The 18,425-nt window shown below is 44.5% G+C and overlaps 1 protein-coding gene and 1 long non-coding RNA gene across 5 annotated transcripts in view; one reads left to right on the top strand and one right to left on the bottom strand.

Moving 5' to 3' along the window:
• The window catches only part of SOBP (sine oculis binding protein homolog), a 158,729-nt gene extending 151,802 nt beyond the window's left edge, over nt 1-6,927 (bottom strand). Inside the window, exon 1 of one of the 4 annotated variants that reach the window (XM_079938675.1) lies at nt 6,357-6,927. In XM_079938675.1, coding sequence (XP_079794801.1) covers nt 6,357-6,452 — 96 coding nt within the window. In that variant the 5' untranslated portion in view covers nt 6,453-6,927. The remainder of the gene's footprint in view (nt 1-6,356) is intronic. The other 3 variants (XM_079938677.1, XM_079938674.1, XM_079938676.1) reach the window with 3 other exon arrangements.
• Nucleotides 5,611-17,693, top strand: LOC307195045. The gene is made up of 4 exons (XR_013830703.1): nt 5,611-6,389; nt 10,283-10,441; nt 17,151-17,231; nt 17,532-17,693. It is a non-coding gene; the product is annotated as an uncharacterized lncRNA (long non-coding RNA).
• The last annotated feature ends 732 nt before the right edge of the window (nt 17,694-18,425 follow it).

The following is an 18,425-nucleotide window of genomic DNA, read 5'->3' as shown; positions in this document are numbered from 1 at the left end:
GATTTGACTTGAAGTCATCTCTCTTAACACAGACCTAATGGATTGGTTTTATTTTAAGGTTCTACCAAGAAGCAGGCAACATTTAAACAGTGAAAAAGAACTGTGGGAAGAGCCCTTTACAGACTACAAAGTACTTCCATGCTCATGAGCCTACTGGGTCTGATGGTATCCTAAGGATAAGCCACTCCCACAGACATCCCATGTGAGGGTCATCCACATGCATGTTATGTTAAGAGCAGCCAGATTCATACTCTTGGTGCAGACTTTACCCATTGAGCCTTGCTGTTTGTATCTGAACTGCATACAGATTTTTGGCCTGAAATCCTTTTAAGAAGGTCACTGAGCTCCATCTGGGTCATTTTGCAGCATTGTTCTCAGCCACGACACAATGATTAGCACACAGTTTTAAGGGCAGAGGACACATCAAAACACTAAAATCCAGCTCCGACCTGGAGCCGGCCTGAGGAGAAAGTCTCGTTCTCTTATTGACACAGTTTGAATTAGATGGGTGTATTATTGTCACATGAAACCAAGATTGTGTGTTTCCACATATAAAAATCTACGTTGCTTTACTGTCTTGTTGTGACACAGAACAGACAATTATGTCCCCATGTTTTAATCTGTGGCCAGGACATCAAATGTCCTAAAAAGGTCAAAGAAATGTGTGAAATTGTGGAGCCCAGCCCTGGGGCCAACACTGTAGCAGGCATGGCAGGTGTGCAGCTGTGTGCAGCTGTGTCCTATCACAGCTGCAGCACTGGCCTTAAAATCACCAAGTCTTGTTACATTGTTTTCCTGTCCATGCCAAAAGCCACTGGCCTTAAAGCAGGACAGAGTTCCACAACCCTTTAGTTATATAAGAGATATTAACACCCATCAGTCTACAGATTCTAAAATATACATTCAGCAAATCTCACCCAGCACAGGCTTTCATGTCTGTTTACATGTTTCAGTTGGCACCATCAAAAACAAAGTTGTTTTTTTTTTTCATTCTACCCTGGAATATCCCTTCTCTTTTAGGAAAATATTCAATAATCTTATTAGCTTGAGTACAAGTATGGCTGACTTCCCATTCCGCAAGAGGAAGTTTTAGACTTCAGAGATTTTTAAATGATCCACCTTCTACTACTTCTAATAATTTTTTCAAAAAAATAAAAAGTATAAAGACTCGATAAAAAGAACGCTTCCTTAGAAGATGCAAGAAGTCTGGTCACCCTTGCAAGACACCTCTATTTCCCTGGAACTCTCCTTTTTCAGACAGTCACTTGTATTCAGTGATATTTGCCTTTTTTGAGGCCCTGTTTTTGACTTTCATTTAAAAACTCTGTTACCTCTTGGTTTCTATGAGTCTGTCTTTCACACAAGGAGAGTAGGGCTTGGCTTCTCAGAGCAGTGCTTGGCAAGCACAGAGGCAGGAAACGCAGAAGGGAATGAGTCTGTCAGACTCATTTTCTTCTAGTTCAAATGTTTATTTCAGATTCGGGAGGAAGTGGAGTGGTTCCTTTCCATTTCCTCCTCTCTGGAACCTGTGAATTGTGTAAGGCTTAGAGAGTCTCACTCTACCACACACTATCCTCACCAGCTCACAGATGGAGAAAGAGACTCTTTTCAGAAAACTCCTGGTTTGAACAGAGCAGAATTCATAGCTCTCTGTGCCCTCCCAGGACCTTCTCTTATGGTTTGAGACTAGAGCCTTGAGCAGGACAACCGAGAGCAACACAGAGGACAGGGCTGGTGGGCTCGGGAATATCCTACACCAGCTCCCAAGGGGCAAGCACCATGCTCCGACTGACAAGAGTTCCCAGCCCTGCCACGTGGCACACCTGAGACCACTGCTCAGCCAGGGAGGTCTGACATAATTTGTGAATGCCACAGTGAGATCTGGTCCCAAGCCCACTTTCTAGGTTCCTGAGACTCACTGTTTCTGACATCAGGATGGAGTTTCAGGAGCAAAACTTAAAATATACCTGTTTTAGTAATGAGCTGATTTCAACCTTAAACATGCTGACTTTTCCAATCCACACTCTGATATCTCTATTTTATTTTAGTTTATGGCAAGCTATTTAAATCACTGCACTCACCAGCTCAGCTCTGCAACTTGCTTTATTGTCTATGCAATTGACACAGGTCATTTTTAATGCCAAATGGAGACCATCAGAAACTAAACTAGAAAATCTTATGGTGAGTTTACTACTAAACTCTAACAGATGTGCCTGCCTCTAACTGTAGGCATTAGGACTGAAGCATAATTTTAGGTACAAATTACTTGCTAAGAATATTTATAGACAGAGAAATTCAGCAAAGACCCTAAGACATTTAACACAGATTATCCTGTAGTTGAGCAATTGATAAGGAAGCCAAACATTGTAAATGCATTAATTATGGTTTGTTTAGGAAAGTTTCCAGGGCAGAGTGCTTGATCTAATCACAATGGTTTTGTCAGAGAGTTTTAAAAGATGAAAATCTGACTCATTATCTCTACTCATAGTCTACTTTTTTTTGAATTGTATTACTGTTTGGTAGTCACTAACCATGTTCACCAAGATCTATGCACATAAAATACATACCCTTAAGTGCAACTATATTTACACTTACTCATATATTTACATTTGCACATCCAATATTACATCTAGCTTTTATGTTATGTTCTGGATGAACACCTGAAACGAATTAACACTTCCATATACCAGAATTCCCTCCTAAGAGCCATTTGTTATGATACATGTGAGCTAACAATATATTGAAGGCATATTACAGTAGATACAATCACAATATTCGCTTTAGAAACCGAAAGTAGTCAAAATATAAATTGAATTGCCATCTGATTTTTTAAAATCCTCTCTACTGGTCACTAACTAAATAGGGCAGACTGATTGTAAGTACAGTAAAGCAATAAGTCTTTTTAATTAAGAAAAACCAGGATGAAGTGGGGGGGGAAGGAAAGATAAAGAAACATTGTAAAGGTCATAATGAGACAAATATTTCTACTTGAAGATATTTTCACTAAAGGACATTAAAGGCAAGCTATGCCAAGTCATGTACTTTTCACACACAAAACTATATTGTATCAAATTTAAATTTGTTACAACTGCTTTGTACATTAAACCAGTGATAACGAAAATGTAACTCAATATCTGATCTAGTGAAACAGCAACCAACATTAGCTCCTAGCCACATGAAGACAATCTCCAATGCCATTACTGGTGTCAGCTAAACCTCTGCCAGTGTGTCTTCTCTGTCCATTTTTAAATAAATTTGTGACTATCTCAATTAGGAAATCTTGAAGGAAGTCTCTATGATGAGGCAATTTTGTTGCTCATTCTCAGCTCCCTGCATTTGCTGTACTTAAAATAGATGCTTATACCAATGTCCTTTCTATTACCCGAAGGGGAAAAAAAATCACATACACACCAGTCCTTTTTCTTTCAGCTCGCAGAGAAGCAACTTGATCCAACCAGTGTTGAAACCTGAGTAGGTCACTGTACACCACGATAAAATTCCCTAATCCCTGAGCCAACTCTCCCTAAGGGGGGGCCTCCTCCGGATCCTCCACTTCCCAGGCTGACTTTTACATTCGCTCTCTCCTCTTTCCCCCTTTCATTTCCCCTACCTTCAAGCCTTGATATGTGATCCACGGTGGGGCTCAGGTTTCCGTTTTTACAGCTTAGGCCGTGCTAGCTGTATACATTCCTTTCTTTCTGCCGGGCTGTGATTACTTACCAGGGCTTAGTTTACACTGGTCCAGATGAAAGCCGTTCAGATGAAGGCAAACACAGCCAGGCAGCTCCAACGGCACCGATATGAAGCTGCACAAGGCCACATTGTGTTCTCGGTGACATTTTGTTGCACATATTTTTATGCAGGGCAACCAACTTGTTAGGTTACTCTACACTTTAGGTTTGGGGAGATGGAGGGGTAATAATACCATGAGGTTCAGGGAGGGGTTTTATTGATGTGGTTATTAACATTAAAAGCAGAAAAATCTTGATGAGTTCAAAATAACCCTTCCAGCTTTTGACTTTGAGAAATCACTTTTAAAATGAGGACTTTTGGTTCTATTATATTAGAAGAATGCATACCGAACAATTCCACTAGAAATGGGATTTCATGACTCACTGGCATGATGTGCATTGACACGACTGAAGATTCTGACCCAGTGTCTCTTACACATTGTTCCAAACTAGGGAGAAAATACTGATCCTTCAGCCAATTGAATTATTTGCTGTGTAAAACTTCTTATTTAATGCTACTCTGTACTGAAATGATAAGGATTAAAACTTCAAATAGTAGGTGGTGACTTGGAAGAAAAATAACATTTTAAAAAGAGGAAATTCTGTGCACGAACGTTAATTCCATACTTAGTCCTGCAGCATTGGCTAAAAATTGTGTAATTTTTCCCCTTCACACAATGTTGTTTTTGTTTCTTCCTCACCAGTTCAGACAAACATCTGTTATACTGTAGAAGGACAACTATCTCCCAAACCACGGAGTGCTCCCACAGCCAAAGTCAACAACGTGAGACCCAAGCATCGAGCACAGTCAGCCTTTATATCCAGCCGGGATAACATTTCACATGTTTTGATTAAAATTAGCTAATTTGTAATTCTAGAACCTATGAAACTTAAAAGCTGCCATCCATATAGATCGCATTAGACAGTGTTTTAAAGGGCCAGTGCACACTGTGACTTCTTAGTGGCTTTACCTCTCTCCTCTTCCTCCACTCCCAATTTAAAATGAAATGGAAATGCAGGACAGGAGGGAAAGGCGAGTGAGGAAGGATGGTTAGTGTAAACTGTTTGAATTCCATCCCCATGGGAAGACAACTCCTGCTGGTCTCTTTTTTAAAAAACTGTCTATCAATGGAATCAATGGAGGTTTCCATCACAAGGAATGGCACTGATTTCCAAGGCAAATCTTCCTTAACTCTCCTTGGACTGATGCTGCACCTCATGCTCCCAGGCACTAAATTCGTCACCCAGAAATAAAAACCCTTATTCCAAAATGCAGATTGCTACAGACATTTTCTGGAAGAAAGGAACGCTAAGCATAGGCACCTAGGTACAGATATAGGATGTATTATCCGTGTGCCCCTTTCTAAACATGGGCTTCATTCAAGGCACTCTCTAGAATATGCTTGTTCTAATCAAGACAACGTCAAACCGCAATAAATTTTACTTAGTTGCTTGCCATCTTCATCGTTTGTCTTTTAAATAGCACCTTAACCAACCTGACCAAGTCAGTGGGCAGTGTTAAGGATTCTATGCAGAAGATGGGGAACACCAAGACGGCTGCAGAATGAAAACTAAAGTCCTCCCTGAAATCTGCTACTTGTTTGTAACTCACAGAAAGACAAAAAATACAAATAAAACAATTTTTTAAAAAAATCAAGAGAGACTCGTGAAATCAACACAAAACAAAATCCTCACCGGGCAAAAGCTGCAACTTCATGGAAAATAAGTGGGGGGTGGGGGAACGAGGGGGGTCCGGAGCCGAGCGGTGCTCTTGTGCAATCACTCCAACGCGAACAGCTGGAGCGCCAGGCTGCTGCGCTCGCCACCTCTGGAGCACCGCTGGCCTGGCGGGGAGCCCGGCCTCGCCGACAGGACTCCGGGCTGGCCTTTCCGAACAATGGGCAGGCGCTCTGCGAAGGCCGCCCCTCAGACAGCTATCTTGCACCGGGGTTTGCCCGGGTCTGCTTAACTGGGAAGTGGAGCATGCAAAGACGAGCGGGAGGCGGAGGCAGACGAGTGAGAGGAGCGAGCAGCTGCGTGCGAAGCGAGCCGGCCGTCAAAAAGCGGTACCCAGACCCGCGCCGCTCGGGCCACAACTCGCCCCGGCACTGACAGCCCCTTTTACACCGTCGCCGCTGGCTTCTAGTCGGGAAGCGGGATCGAGGAACGGGGAGATGAACTGGGGAGAGGGGTGGAATCCAGCGCTCCCCGGCTGCTCCGGCCCGACGGCTCTTAACTTTGGAGGGATCCCGGGGATGGCTCCCGAGGAAGAGGAAAAAACTACCCCACCGACTAGGAAAGCCTCTTCACCATACCCACCCGCCACTTGGGCTCCCGGTCCCCTCCCTCTGAAACGCGCCTGTTACCAACCTGGGGTTTATAAGGTTAAATAGTATGTGGTTTCCCGGCCGCCCCTCCACCCCCATCAAATCTGAGGAAGGCAAATCTCGGGGATGCAGCCCGAGAGTTGGCCTCGGTTTGCACCTGGAGGAGGAGCTGAGGCGTTCTGGGCATCCTACAGAAACTGACAAGCGCTCCCCTGTACCCTCCGAATCTATACAACGGCCCAAAGGGAGCAGGCGGAAGAAAGAGCTCAGGCTCTCTGGCCCCGAAGTCCAAAAATACCTTCATTTCCTCATTGATCTCCCTTTTCACTGGGTGAGCCGGTTTCCTGCTTCTTTTATTTTCCGGAGGTCTCCCTTCTTTCTCCATTTCTGCCATGTTTTTGTGTCTGGTTTCTGTGGAGATGAAATGGCTGCTGCCGCCGCCGGCGGTGGTGGCGGCGGCGGCGGCGGTGGTGGAGGTGGTGCTGATGGTGGCAAGGCTGGCGGAGGTAGCGGTGCTGGCGGGGCTGGGGCTGGGGCTAGGCGCGGGGGAGGGAAGGCGGGCACCGGAGAAGCGGGGTCTCTTCTAGCGGCGGAGAACGTCAGTGGCTGTCAGAGGGAAAGGTAGCTCGAGGAGTCTCGGGGATGCCGCCGCCGCCGCCGCTCCTGCTCCCGCTGCCGCCGCCGCCGCCGCCGCCAACGCCGCCAACGCCGCCGCTGCCCCTGCCGCCGCCGCTGCTTCTGCCGCTCCCGCCGCCGCCGCCGCCGCCGCCAGGCTGCATCCTCGGTGCCCCGTGGAGTCGTCAGCCATCTTCCGTCGCTCTGTCCGTCTGCATGGGCGAGGGGAACGTGGGCCGGGCGAGGAGAGAGCGGCTCTGGGCGTGCGTGCGTGGATGTGTGTGTGTGTGTGTTTGTGTGTGTGTGTGTGTGTGTGTGTGTGTGCGCGCCCAGGAGAGCGCGCCAGCCCAGGCGCCCAGCGCCTCCCGCTAGCCGAGCCGGGGGCGGGCCGGGGGCCGGCGCCGGGAGGAGGGGGCGGGCGGGCGAAGGGTGGGGGGGCTAGGACAGCCCCCAGCTCCCGAGCGGGCGTGGCTTCCACCGTCACTGTAGACGCCGATGCTGCGCGGCTCCGGGGGCTGCTCGCGGCCGCTGGCTCATCCGCGGCGGGCACCCGCTGGACGCGGAGCCCCTCACGGCCGCTACCTCGGTACGACGCCTCCCCGGGCCCTCTCCGACTCCGGCCGTCCCCCTTAGCTCCGTGATGAAGGCCCGGGTGGGCTAGGAGTTGGGTTTTGAGCCCGAACTAGAAGCTGCTGAGGAAAAATGAATGTGGTTGAGGGGAGGAGGTTGGGCGGTGGGAGGGCGCGGGGATCCGAGGTCGCGTTGCTAGAGGTCCGCTTTCCTCCCCCCTGAAGAAGGCAGACTGAGCTCGCCCCCTCCGGATGGCAGCGCCGGGGTCTCGGAAGAAGGAAACCACAGTCCCGACCTCCCCACAGCTGCCAGGACAGTGTCCCCTTCTGGGGGCCACCTCCGGGCTCGTGAGGCTGGAGGCCTCTTGGAGAGCCCCCCGCGCCCTGCTCGGCTGGTCCCCAATGCGGCGCGGGCTACGTACGACTGCGCTTGCTAGAAGGCTTTTGCCTCTCAATGAACCACTTAGAAGTAGGACATCTCGGCCTTCAGCTCCCTGCTCTTTTTTCTTTCTTTTCCTTCCAGTTCTTTCTCAATCTCTCTCTCTCTCTCTCTCTCTCTCTCTCTCTCTCTCTCTCTCTCACACACACACACACACACACACAACGTCTCACACACACACACACACACACACACACACACAACGTCTCACTACAAAGTAACAGCCTTACCCTGTGACCCCGCGCGCACTCTTGTCCCGGTGCCCTGAGTTTAACCCCCCAAAGATTGGGTGCTGCTGGGAGCGCAGGGTCCCGCGTGGGTTCCATTCTCCAGGGAACGGGACTCCCTAGGCACCCCGGGCGGGACCCTCCCTACCCGCTGGGTGCACTCGTTCCCCTAGACTTCCCTGCGTGCGTCTGCTCTCCCCGAGACGTGCTCGCTCCCCCTGTGCTCGCTCGCCTACTCTTTGGGCCTCTCTGTCCACGCCCGGGGCCAAGCTCGGATGGCGTTTCTCCCTCTCTGGGTTGAGGCATTGGCCTGAACGTTTTGATGAGTTTTCGGTGAGACACGCAGCCCTAAACCGCTCGTACACGCGGCGGGGGACACATTGACGTTCCGGGCTTCGCTTTCCGGCGCCGCGACACTTCGTAATTACCTGACACAATGCGATATGGGGGTGTCCATTGTTCCACTGAGTGTTATAGTGGAGTGTGCATTCTGACAGTCAATGGAATTTTAAGTCAGTGGAACTTAAAATTACACATTTTTTTTTAAGTACTAAAAGACAGAATGCATTCGGTGTGCGGATATGAGTAACCTTTCCATTAAAATCTCAGTTTGGCCTGTCAAATGAGGCTCGTCCTGGGTATTACACTGCCTAATTTGCATTTTGGCATTGTTTTGTTTCTTAAACGTCAAATTAGAGCTCTTTGGGAGCGTACTCAGGAGGGCTGAGTACCTCCATGTTGGCTATTTTGCCTTTTAGCATCATTTTGTTTCGTAAAGGTCAAATTACAGATGCTTGGGAGGGTACCCAGGAGACCTGAGCACCTCCTCTCGCCTCTTCTCTTCCCTGTCTGGAGAGGAGGCTGCACCCGGCTCCGCGTGGCTAGTGGATCCCAGGCGAGCCAAGAGGCCAGAGGGAGCGGGGCCGAAGCAGGCTCCGCAGCGCCTGCAAAGGGTCCGCGCGAAACGCCCCAAGGAAAGTTAAAAATCCTGGGGCGGTTATCCCGGACGCGAAAAAGTCAAGAGGCGAGGGTCGATGAGGTTTTAGGGAGTGCTCTGTCGTACAGGGGTCCCCTATTCGAGATATTACCGGTAGCTTCTGGGAGTGTACCCAGGTATACACAGGTTGTGAGCCCAAGTGCTCTGGCCAGGTCACGCAGCCCGCAGTAGCCCACAGCTGATCTAAGACGACCCAGGCAGCAAGGATGCGGGGAGGAGCCCAAACCTGTTTGCACTAACCGCCCCCCTCCCCCTTCCTGGAACGTTAACACATTTCCGAGTGTGTGAGAGTGGGTGTATTTCACAGTGAGGAATAAGCATCCTAATGCCGTTGCTGGAAGGGAGAGAAGAAGAGGGAATATTTTTGATTTTTCAATCTGGATTTCATCCAAAATATCTGATAAATGGTATGTGGGTTGGAGTTAGTCTTCTCTGTTTTGTCCTCTCAGTCTTTAATGAAAAATAGTGAGAAAACTTTTTTTGGACTTTCGAATATTCTAAAAGTGTGGAAACATATGTTATAAAGTGTACACAAAGAGAAGCTTTTTGTCTTCTGGAAACATATTTAAGTCCCCTCTGTTTCCTTTGGTGCCAGAACCATTACAATTGATTCACTGTGTTTCAGCTGATATCAAATACCAAGTTATATACCCCAAGTCCTAAGATACAGTTTCACAAGTTAAGAATAAACAGAAAAGGTGAACTGTAGCCCAGAGTTATATTTAAAGGCAGCTATACTTCCTTTAAAGAAAATTACTTGCTCTGCCATTGTTCAGGCATTTAATAAAAAGTCATATTAATCAGCTACCTGTTCCTTCTAAGGCATATGTCCTCCAGAAAACCGAGGTGAGAATGTTGAATTACAGCCCACAATGCACATCTTCAGTGACCGAATGAAAGCTCATAAAGTATGTGTGAGGAGACTTTTAGTCTAGAATAAACTTCAGAGCTGATGATTGTTGCACGTTGGCAATGACAAGGTGTGGGTTTCTTCAAATGTGCTACAGATGAGGACAATTATAACAAGCTGCTGCTTTATGAATACCATGAGTCCAGTAATATTCCCTGGATAACTTCATACAGCCTGTAAGAGTATAACCTTATGTGGACAGGAACAGTCAATCTCATACTTATCTCAGAAGAGCCACTCTTTTGCTTCTTTGATTTAGCCTTATGCTCTCCAATCATCAGCTTGTTCTCTCTCTCTCTCTCACATACACACATACACAAACGCACCAAAGACAGACCCTGGACATAGAAAAAGTCTTCAATTTTCCCTTTGGTGACTAGTCCTGCCAGTCACCAAAATAAGCACGGGACTGACCTTTCATGCATTCATTTCTCAGTTATATTTTTGTGACTTCTTTTACTCTTCAGGGTTGCTCTTGATGTTTGTTCTAGCCTGATTCCTCCAGAAAATACATTGGAGAGTGGATAGGAAGACCCCAGGGTGATCTGCCTTCAGCCCTCAACCCCTAGATCTGCTTCTTTGTTATCTCCAAGAACACCTAACTGGAAGCCCAGTCTTCATGCCTGGTAAGGAATTAATAGATATTTGCTGATTGAGCAGTATGACATAATGACAAACTTACTTTTGTATATTGTTTGAAATTAATGCTCCTTTTGAACAAGCTCTGTGATCTAACCAAATGTGGTGACTAAAATATGTGGGAAAATTACTATGCTGGAGACATTATTAGAACTGTCTCATCTAACATCCACAAAACCCTATGAGGCAGCATCTACTGTGATCCCCATTTCACAGATGAAGAAACTAAGGCTTACACAGCTAAGTTATTAAGTCACAAGCTAGTAAGTGTTGGGATTTGAATCCATAACTTTCTGTTCACCTCTGGATTTCGAGTTCTTGACACTATACTAATCTTCTTTGACAAATTCCTTTTAACAATCTGTATTTTATATAATCTAAGACCCACATTTTTCTAATTTTAACATCTCTGAAATTGTGATATATCTTACAAGACTTCTTTCAATTATAAGTGACAGCTTTTTTTTCCCTCCTTGGTATACGAAATAATAGCGTATTTTCCAATCAGTGGCATATTTGGTTATGGTAGTTTATGCTGCAATATCAAATCATTAGAAAATCTAAGAGACTTAAAACAAAAGAGGGGGCTTCCCTGGTGGCGCAGTGGTTGAGAGTCTGCCTGAAGATGCGGGGGACGCGGGTTCGTGCCCCAGTCCGGGAGGGTCCCTCATGCCGTGGAGCAGCTGGGCCCATGGGCCATGGCCTCTGGGCCTGTGCGTCCGGAGCCTGTGCTCCACACGGGAGAGGCCACAGCGGTGAGAGGCCCGCATACTGCAAAAAGGAAAAAAAAAAAAAAGAGGTTTATACTCCTTGCTCACACAAAGTCTGCTGAAGATCTGTGTGACTCTCCAGAGCAACTGTCTTCCATGTGACGGCTTGGCATTGCACCTCTGTACCAGCACGTACTTCCATAGCCACTAACTAGGAGAAGATGGAGCCCTGGAGGATCTCACACAGCAATTAAATGCTCCAGCCTGGCAGTGACATAGGTCACTTCTGCCTCCAATCCATTGGGTAGAATTAGTCATATGGCTCTGCCCAACTGCTAGGGAAGCTGGGAATTGAATCCACCATGTTCCCCAAAGGACAGGAGAACTGGATATGGATGACCATTTAACATTTGTACCACAATGTTTTCTTCATTCACTGAAATATGGTCATTAGGATCAGGTAATGGAAATATCATAGATCTATTTTATTCAAATCCAGTGAGCAGCAATTGACCTGTGATTTGTTATAGTCCATCTTAAGCATACATTCAAAATTCGTGCTCATGTTTAACTTCAAAGAACAAAATTCAGAATTAATTTCAAAAAGAACATTATGAAACAGCATAACTATAATGCAGGGGCTTTAATCAGGAGCCTACAGGTGAGCTTCCAGGGCTTTGAAACCTCCTGAAATGATATACAAAATATTCAGTGCATTTTTTTCTGAGGAATGGGTACATATCTGTCATTCTCAATTGGGATTCATGATTTATTCATTCCCTTATTCAACAAATATGTATTAAGAGCCCACTATATTCCAGGAATTGTGTTCTGAGTGCTTTGGATCCAGCGCAAAGATGACAGACAAGTTCCCAAAATCTCATTAAGCTTATAGTGTACAAAAGGGACAATGAGTAAGCAAACAAATAATCAAAGAAGGGCTTCCCTGGTGGCACAGTGGTTAAGAATCCACCTGCCAATGCAGGGGACACGGGTTCGAGCCCTGGTCCAGGAAGATCCCACAGGCCACGGAGCAACTAAGCCTGTGCACCATAACTACTGAGCCCGTGTGCTACAGCTACTGAAGCCCACGCACCTAGAGCCCATGCTCCGAGAGCCTGTGCTCCGCAATAACAGAGAAGCCACTGCAGTGAGAAGCCCGCGCACCGCAATAAAGAGTAGCCCCTGCTTGCTGCAACTAGAGAAAGCCTGTGTCCAACGCAGCCAAAAATATAAATAAATAAAATTAAAAATAATAACAATAAAAGAAGGCAATTTTTGATCCAGATAGGTGACATAAAAGGACAATGTGATAGAGAGGAACTGGAGTAGGGTGGTTATAGAGGTTGGGGTCTGCTTTAGCTAAAATAGTCAAGATAGACCTTTAGGAGGAGAAATTTGACCTGAAATAGGAAATATGAGAAGGACTGCCTATGCAGAGGTCTTGTAATCCTGGAGAAAAGTGTTCTGGTCAGAATTCTATAGGAGCTGAAGAATGTACTCAGCACGTTGGAGAAATTGAAAGTATCTAGAGCGTGAAGAGTGGTAGGAAAAGTAGTGAAAGAGGAATGCAGAGGCCAGATTATATGGAGCCTGCACATAAGGGATGCATAAGAGATCAGAATTTTATTTTAAGATCAAGGTAGACAAATGCACAGTGTAAAGAAACCCCCTTTGCATGGGAAGGCCTAAATTTCTTTCTGGTTCCATTATTTGTCTGTGTGGATCATCAGGCCATGATTAGCTCTGCCATTAATCAGCAGGTTAACTCAGCTGGGCACCTCCCTGAATGGGGATCCCCTTCCCTCCTTGCTGTTCCAAGAACATCCTCACCCCCTTTGCCATGGTGTCATGGTGAAGACCATGACCTTCTCAAAAAAATGGAGGCTTTCTGTCAGATATAGGGCTATAAGAAGCTCCCCAGCTGGTAGCTTCAAACAGACTCAACATTCTTTGCAGGAGAATAAGGGGCTTCATACTTTAGTGAGGCCTTGAGCAAGTCATTTTACATTAACATTCATTTCTTCATTTGTGAAGTGAGACTAGTGAGTTGTATTTTGGAGTGTTGTTATGTCCATATAATGTCCATTAAAGTGAACTAAAAATAAACCTGCACAAATTTCTGTATGCAAATGTGTATCATCTGCTCTTCTGAGGATCATTATTATTTTACAATAGCCTTAGGTTTATATGTACAGACTAATACAGATGTGTGCCAATTTAAGGAAACCTGACACATGAGGAATAATCGTCTAGATAACAAAAATGTTCTTCATTTTCAAACTAATGTACACCAGGTCCTTTTTAATAGTAATTTGCTAAAATGTAATAATTTTAATGCATAAAAATGAGATTTTCATATACATTTTCAAGAATATTTCTACCGTATCCATTGAGGCAAGCATAGCAGTACCTCTAAATTCAAGGAAATGGTCAATTCGAGTTATAATTCTTTTTTATTTATTTATTTATTGTTTGCTGGGTTGGGTCTTCGTTGCTGCGCTCAGGCTTTCTCTAGTTGCAGAGAGTGGGGCTACTCTTCGTTGCGGTGCGCAGGCTTCTCATTGCGGTGGCTTCTCTTGTTGCGGAGCATGGGCTCTAGGCACGTGGGCTTCAGTAGTTGTGGCGCACGGACTTAGTTGCTCTGTGGCATATGGGATCATCCCAGACCAGGGCTCGAACCCGTGCCCCCTGCATTGGCAGGCGGATTCTTAACCACTGCGCCACCAGGGAAGCCCTCGAGTTATAATTCTTAATTTTATCCATTGAAGCAGAGATCAAAGCCTAGTGCTTATTTACCCCAAGCATCTCTATGCTCAAAAAAAAAAAAAATGTTAAGCTCAACTACCAATGTGTATGTCTGAATATAACAGCATTATGTGTAGTAAACCTGTGGAAATAAATGAAGACCATCCAAATGAGAACAAGCAAGGTCTGTTTATTTAGAGCAAGGAAGTCAGCCACCATCACTTGCATTTGGTAGAGACTCAAAGGCAGGCATAGGAGTAGAAAAACTTTATAGGGAGGAAAAAAAAAGGCTTCAGGTGTGCTCTGATTGGAGGTTGCTGACTTGGAGACGCTGGAGAGGGCTAACTAGACGCAGGGCATCCTACTTTGGGGGAAAATCAGTTTGGGGAGCATATTGGCTTTCTCTAGTTCGTCCTGAGTTGGAAGCGGGTGGTGGTAAGGAATTGGGAAGCTGGCAGTCTTTTACCAAGTTCCAGTCATTCTGGGCTGATTGTGGAGAAATTGGTTTGGCTTCTCTGACTTGTTGCTTCGGAGATTATGGGTCAGTGTTTTTGGTTTTTTTTTTTTTTGGCTTTTCTTTTTTTAAATTTTTTTAAATTGAAGTTTAGTTGATTTAAAATGTTATGTTAATTTCTGCTGGACAGCAAAGTGGCTCAGTTATATATACACAAACTATTACATATAGAATGGATAAACAACAAGGTCCTTCTGTATAGCACAGGGAACTATATTCAATATCCTGGGATAAACCATAATGGAAAAGAATATAAAAAAGAATGGGTCAGAGTCCTATTGTCATACATGGTTTGGCCATTGTCCAACTGTATAGTCAATCTCTCAAGCCATTAACTAGAAAATAATATAGGCCAGGCAATGAAGAATAAACTAAATCCAGGTATAGGGCAACTTCCATTTGTGGTGAGACAATATTTTGATGTATTAAGAAGTGTTGTTTTGTTTGTACCTGTTAATTCCTTTCTACCCCATGCACTCATTCATTTAAACTAGACTTTAGCATCGATTGCTTCAGGGTAAGGCTGTTATAAAAGAAATTCACAAAACTATGAGTTGTCTGTGACTTTTGAGATTTAAAATGGGCTTGTGAAATTCACGGCAGAAAAAAAAAGTTTGAGAGGAAACTTTCTTCTTTGAATTTCAAAAGTCTAGATTTTGAGTATCAAGACCCAATGACCTGAAGGATTTAGATTATAAAATTTACACCTTGGGAGTTCCCTGGTGGTCCAGTGGTTAGGACTCTGTGCTTTCACTGCAGAAGGCGAGGGTTCCATCCCTGGTAGGGGAACTAAGATCCTGCAAGCTGTGCGGCACGGCCTAAATAAATAAATAAAGTCTATGCCTTAAAAAATAGGTTCCAAAAAAGAAATGATAAGCCAAAGGAAGATTTCCCAGTCCAGAAATGGATTACGATTCTGTGTGGTTGCGGGGAAGAGGGAGCAAAGGAGTTTATACAAGGGATGGAGGCTCACTGAAGCTTCCCACCCGGGTCCCAGTTCCCTGGGGTGTCAGAGGAGCAACTGGCACACTTGCTAGGTTTGAGGGAATCTGAAGGCAGAGGGCAGAGAGTCGAGGCGAATAGTGCCTCCTTTCTGAGATGCAGCCTGGAAGAGTGCCAGCCCAGCATGGTGCAGCCAGGCACAGTGTGGATAGGCACAGCGGTGTGCGAGGGCTTGGACAGAAGGTCCTGGGGTCGCCGTAAATACTCTCCACTCACCATAGTGTGTGTTTCATGTGTGGCTGAGAGTGGAGCAGGTGTGGCTCTAAGAGACTGCAGAATTTTTTTTAATTTATACTTAATTTTTAATTGATGTATAGTTGCTTTACAATGTTGTGCTACTTTCTAGTGTACAGCAAAGTGATAGTTATACATATATATGTATTCTTTTTCATATTCTTTTCTACTATGGTTTATTAAAGGATATTGAATATAGTTCCCTGTGCTATACAGTAGGACCCGTTGTTTATCTATTTTATATAGAGTAGCTTGTATCTGCTAATCCCAAACTCCTAATTTAGCCCTCCCCACTTTTCCCCTTTGGTAACCATAAGTTTGTTTTCTGTGTCTGTAAGTCTGTGTTTTGTAAATAAGTTCATTTGTATCATATTTTAGATTCCACGTATAAGTGATATCATATGGTATTTATCTTTCTCTTTCTGACTTACTTCACTTAGTATGATAATCTCTAGGTCCATCCATGTTGCTGCAAATGGCATTATTTCATTCTTTTTTATGGCTGAGTAATATTCCAGTGTGTGTGTGTGTGTGTGTGTGTGTGTGTGTGTGTGTATGTACACCACAACTTCTTTATATTGTATATTCATCTGTTGGTGGGCGTTTATGTTGCTTCCATGAGACTACAAAATTGAAGTAGGCCTGCCCCCAAAATGTTTGATCAGAGATTCCATGAGGACTTCCACATCAGAGGATGCCAGCTGGAGAGGTGACAGTGGCTGAGGAGTAAATGCCACCCACCCACCCACCTGTCATGTAGATGCCAGCCCAGTGAGAAAAGTGCAGGGGATGGACACGAGAGAAGACTAAATCAACTGAGATTATCTGAAGGTTTCATTTCTACCTTCTAGCATAGTAGTCTTGTGAAACAGAGATTGGGTTCAGTTATAACGAAAGAAAAAGTTTACATGTAGCAAATACCTAGAGTTTTTACATTGATACTTATAGCTCACACATAATATTTACCCTATAACTCAAATTTGCTTTTAAATGATTTTTTAAAATGGAGTTTTCTGGCTCCTGAAGTAAATTTTGGGCATTATCTGCCTAATTATTTACTATCTAAATAGTATCACCCAAACAAGAAGAGTTTCCTTGAGGTTATGGCCTTAATATCATAATAAGACCAATTTAAACACAGAACATTTTTAATAATTAGGCCAAATTCTAGTAAATATAAATTTCAACTTAGTATCTGAGTTATCATGAATTGTCATTGCCTTCCTCGATGACATCCATTGATGAAATCAGAACCCTTCTCTGTATTAGATTTATATAGATACTAATGTAGACTTACAATAATATCACATTTCCTTTAGATAATCAAATGCCATTAAAACAATTAGCCCTCTGACAATCCTATGTTGGGTTATATCGTCAACTATCGTGTCTTGAATTCCTGCTACAGCCAAGTATTTTGTGCAAATTATGTCATTGATTTCTCACAACCATGCTTGAGAGTATACTTCTTCCCATTTCACACCTTAGGAGAGTGAAGCTGAGCACAGGGTCACACTAGGAAGTGGCCGATCCCTGATAAAAGTCCCCAGTCAGCCGACTCCCAGACAGGTGAGATATGCTTTGACCTACACCATGTTCTGCTCTTCTCTGCTCAGCCCTTCTATCACCTTTTTTTTGGAAAAGAGAGCATGCAAATACTGTAAATAATTCTAATTTCTACATGGATGTTATAGAAATTAAAACATCTGTAACAAAATACTCAACCTTTCAAAAATAACATACTACATTTTAATATTCTCAAACCAAATATGGTATTCAGTAAAATGGTTACAGAGGATTGATATCTATGTTTTGACCCACCTCCTTTGAGAAACATTACATGTTGTAAAAAACATTTTTCTTTCACAGAAAATTTGTCTCCAACGTGCTGTTCGGCCCTGAGTTGTCTCTTTATTACATCCCAGAGGGAGGACATTGAGTGGAAAAGTTTCCACAGTTTCACTATGAGAAGACATTATACATTTCAGTGGAAGAAAAAAAATGTCATCAAAAGCTAAGTAGATAAGTTAAGGATGCTATAATAAGTCTTGGGATATAGGCTGTGCATTTGTTTTGTTTTTTAATTCCATTAAAGTCAGTAAATCTGTGTACCAGATGCTGAAGTAGGACTCTTGCTTCAAGCCAGTTTTGCCCTTCCCATCTGAAGTCAGCCAGTCTTTAGTGCAGCTGATCTCCTTTTGAGTCTGGAGGTGAGGGAGAGCTGGCAGGGACAGATGGAAGAGAAGAGAGAAGATCCGGGGACAGTGACTAGAAGCTGCGCTCCTTGAGGAAGTCTCAGGATGTACAGTATGGGAAGGTGCCGAAGCCCTAAACTGGGAAACAAAACAAAACACCAGCATGGGGAAAAAAAAAAAGGAAGTTCAACATTGAACACAGAGTATGCACAGAGGCATCTTTTTATGTGGTGAGCAGTAGAGTTTTGTCACTGAACACATGGACAATTATATAGAATTTAGTAATACAAAAGCTACTATTTCTTGAATGCATTTTATGCACCAGGGACCATGCTTAATATTTTACAGAGATTATTTTATTCAATCTTCACACAGTTGACACAATTACAGATTGTGTTCCATTTTGCAGATGGGGAAATGGAGAGTTAAGACATTCAGCATTTGCCTAGTAAGTGGGCCAGCAGTCTGAGTAGAGTCTAGAATTCTCCCTGCCACCTTGTATTACCAATGGTTTTGGTGAGGAGTCTTGCTTACAAGTAACAAAACGAGCTCTAACTGTCTAAAGAAA

This window comes from Stenella coeruleoalba (genome assembly GCF_951394435.1).
Source record: "Stenella coeruleoalba genome assembly, chromosome: 12".
NCBI lineage: Eukaryota > Metazoa > Chordata > Mammalia > Artiodactyla > Delphinidae > Stenella > Stenella coeruleoalba.
Note: the sequence above shows the minus strand (reverse complement) of the source record. Positions and strands in the feature narration are given on the sequence as shown.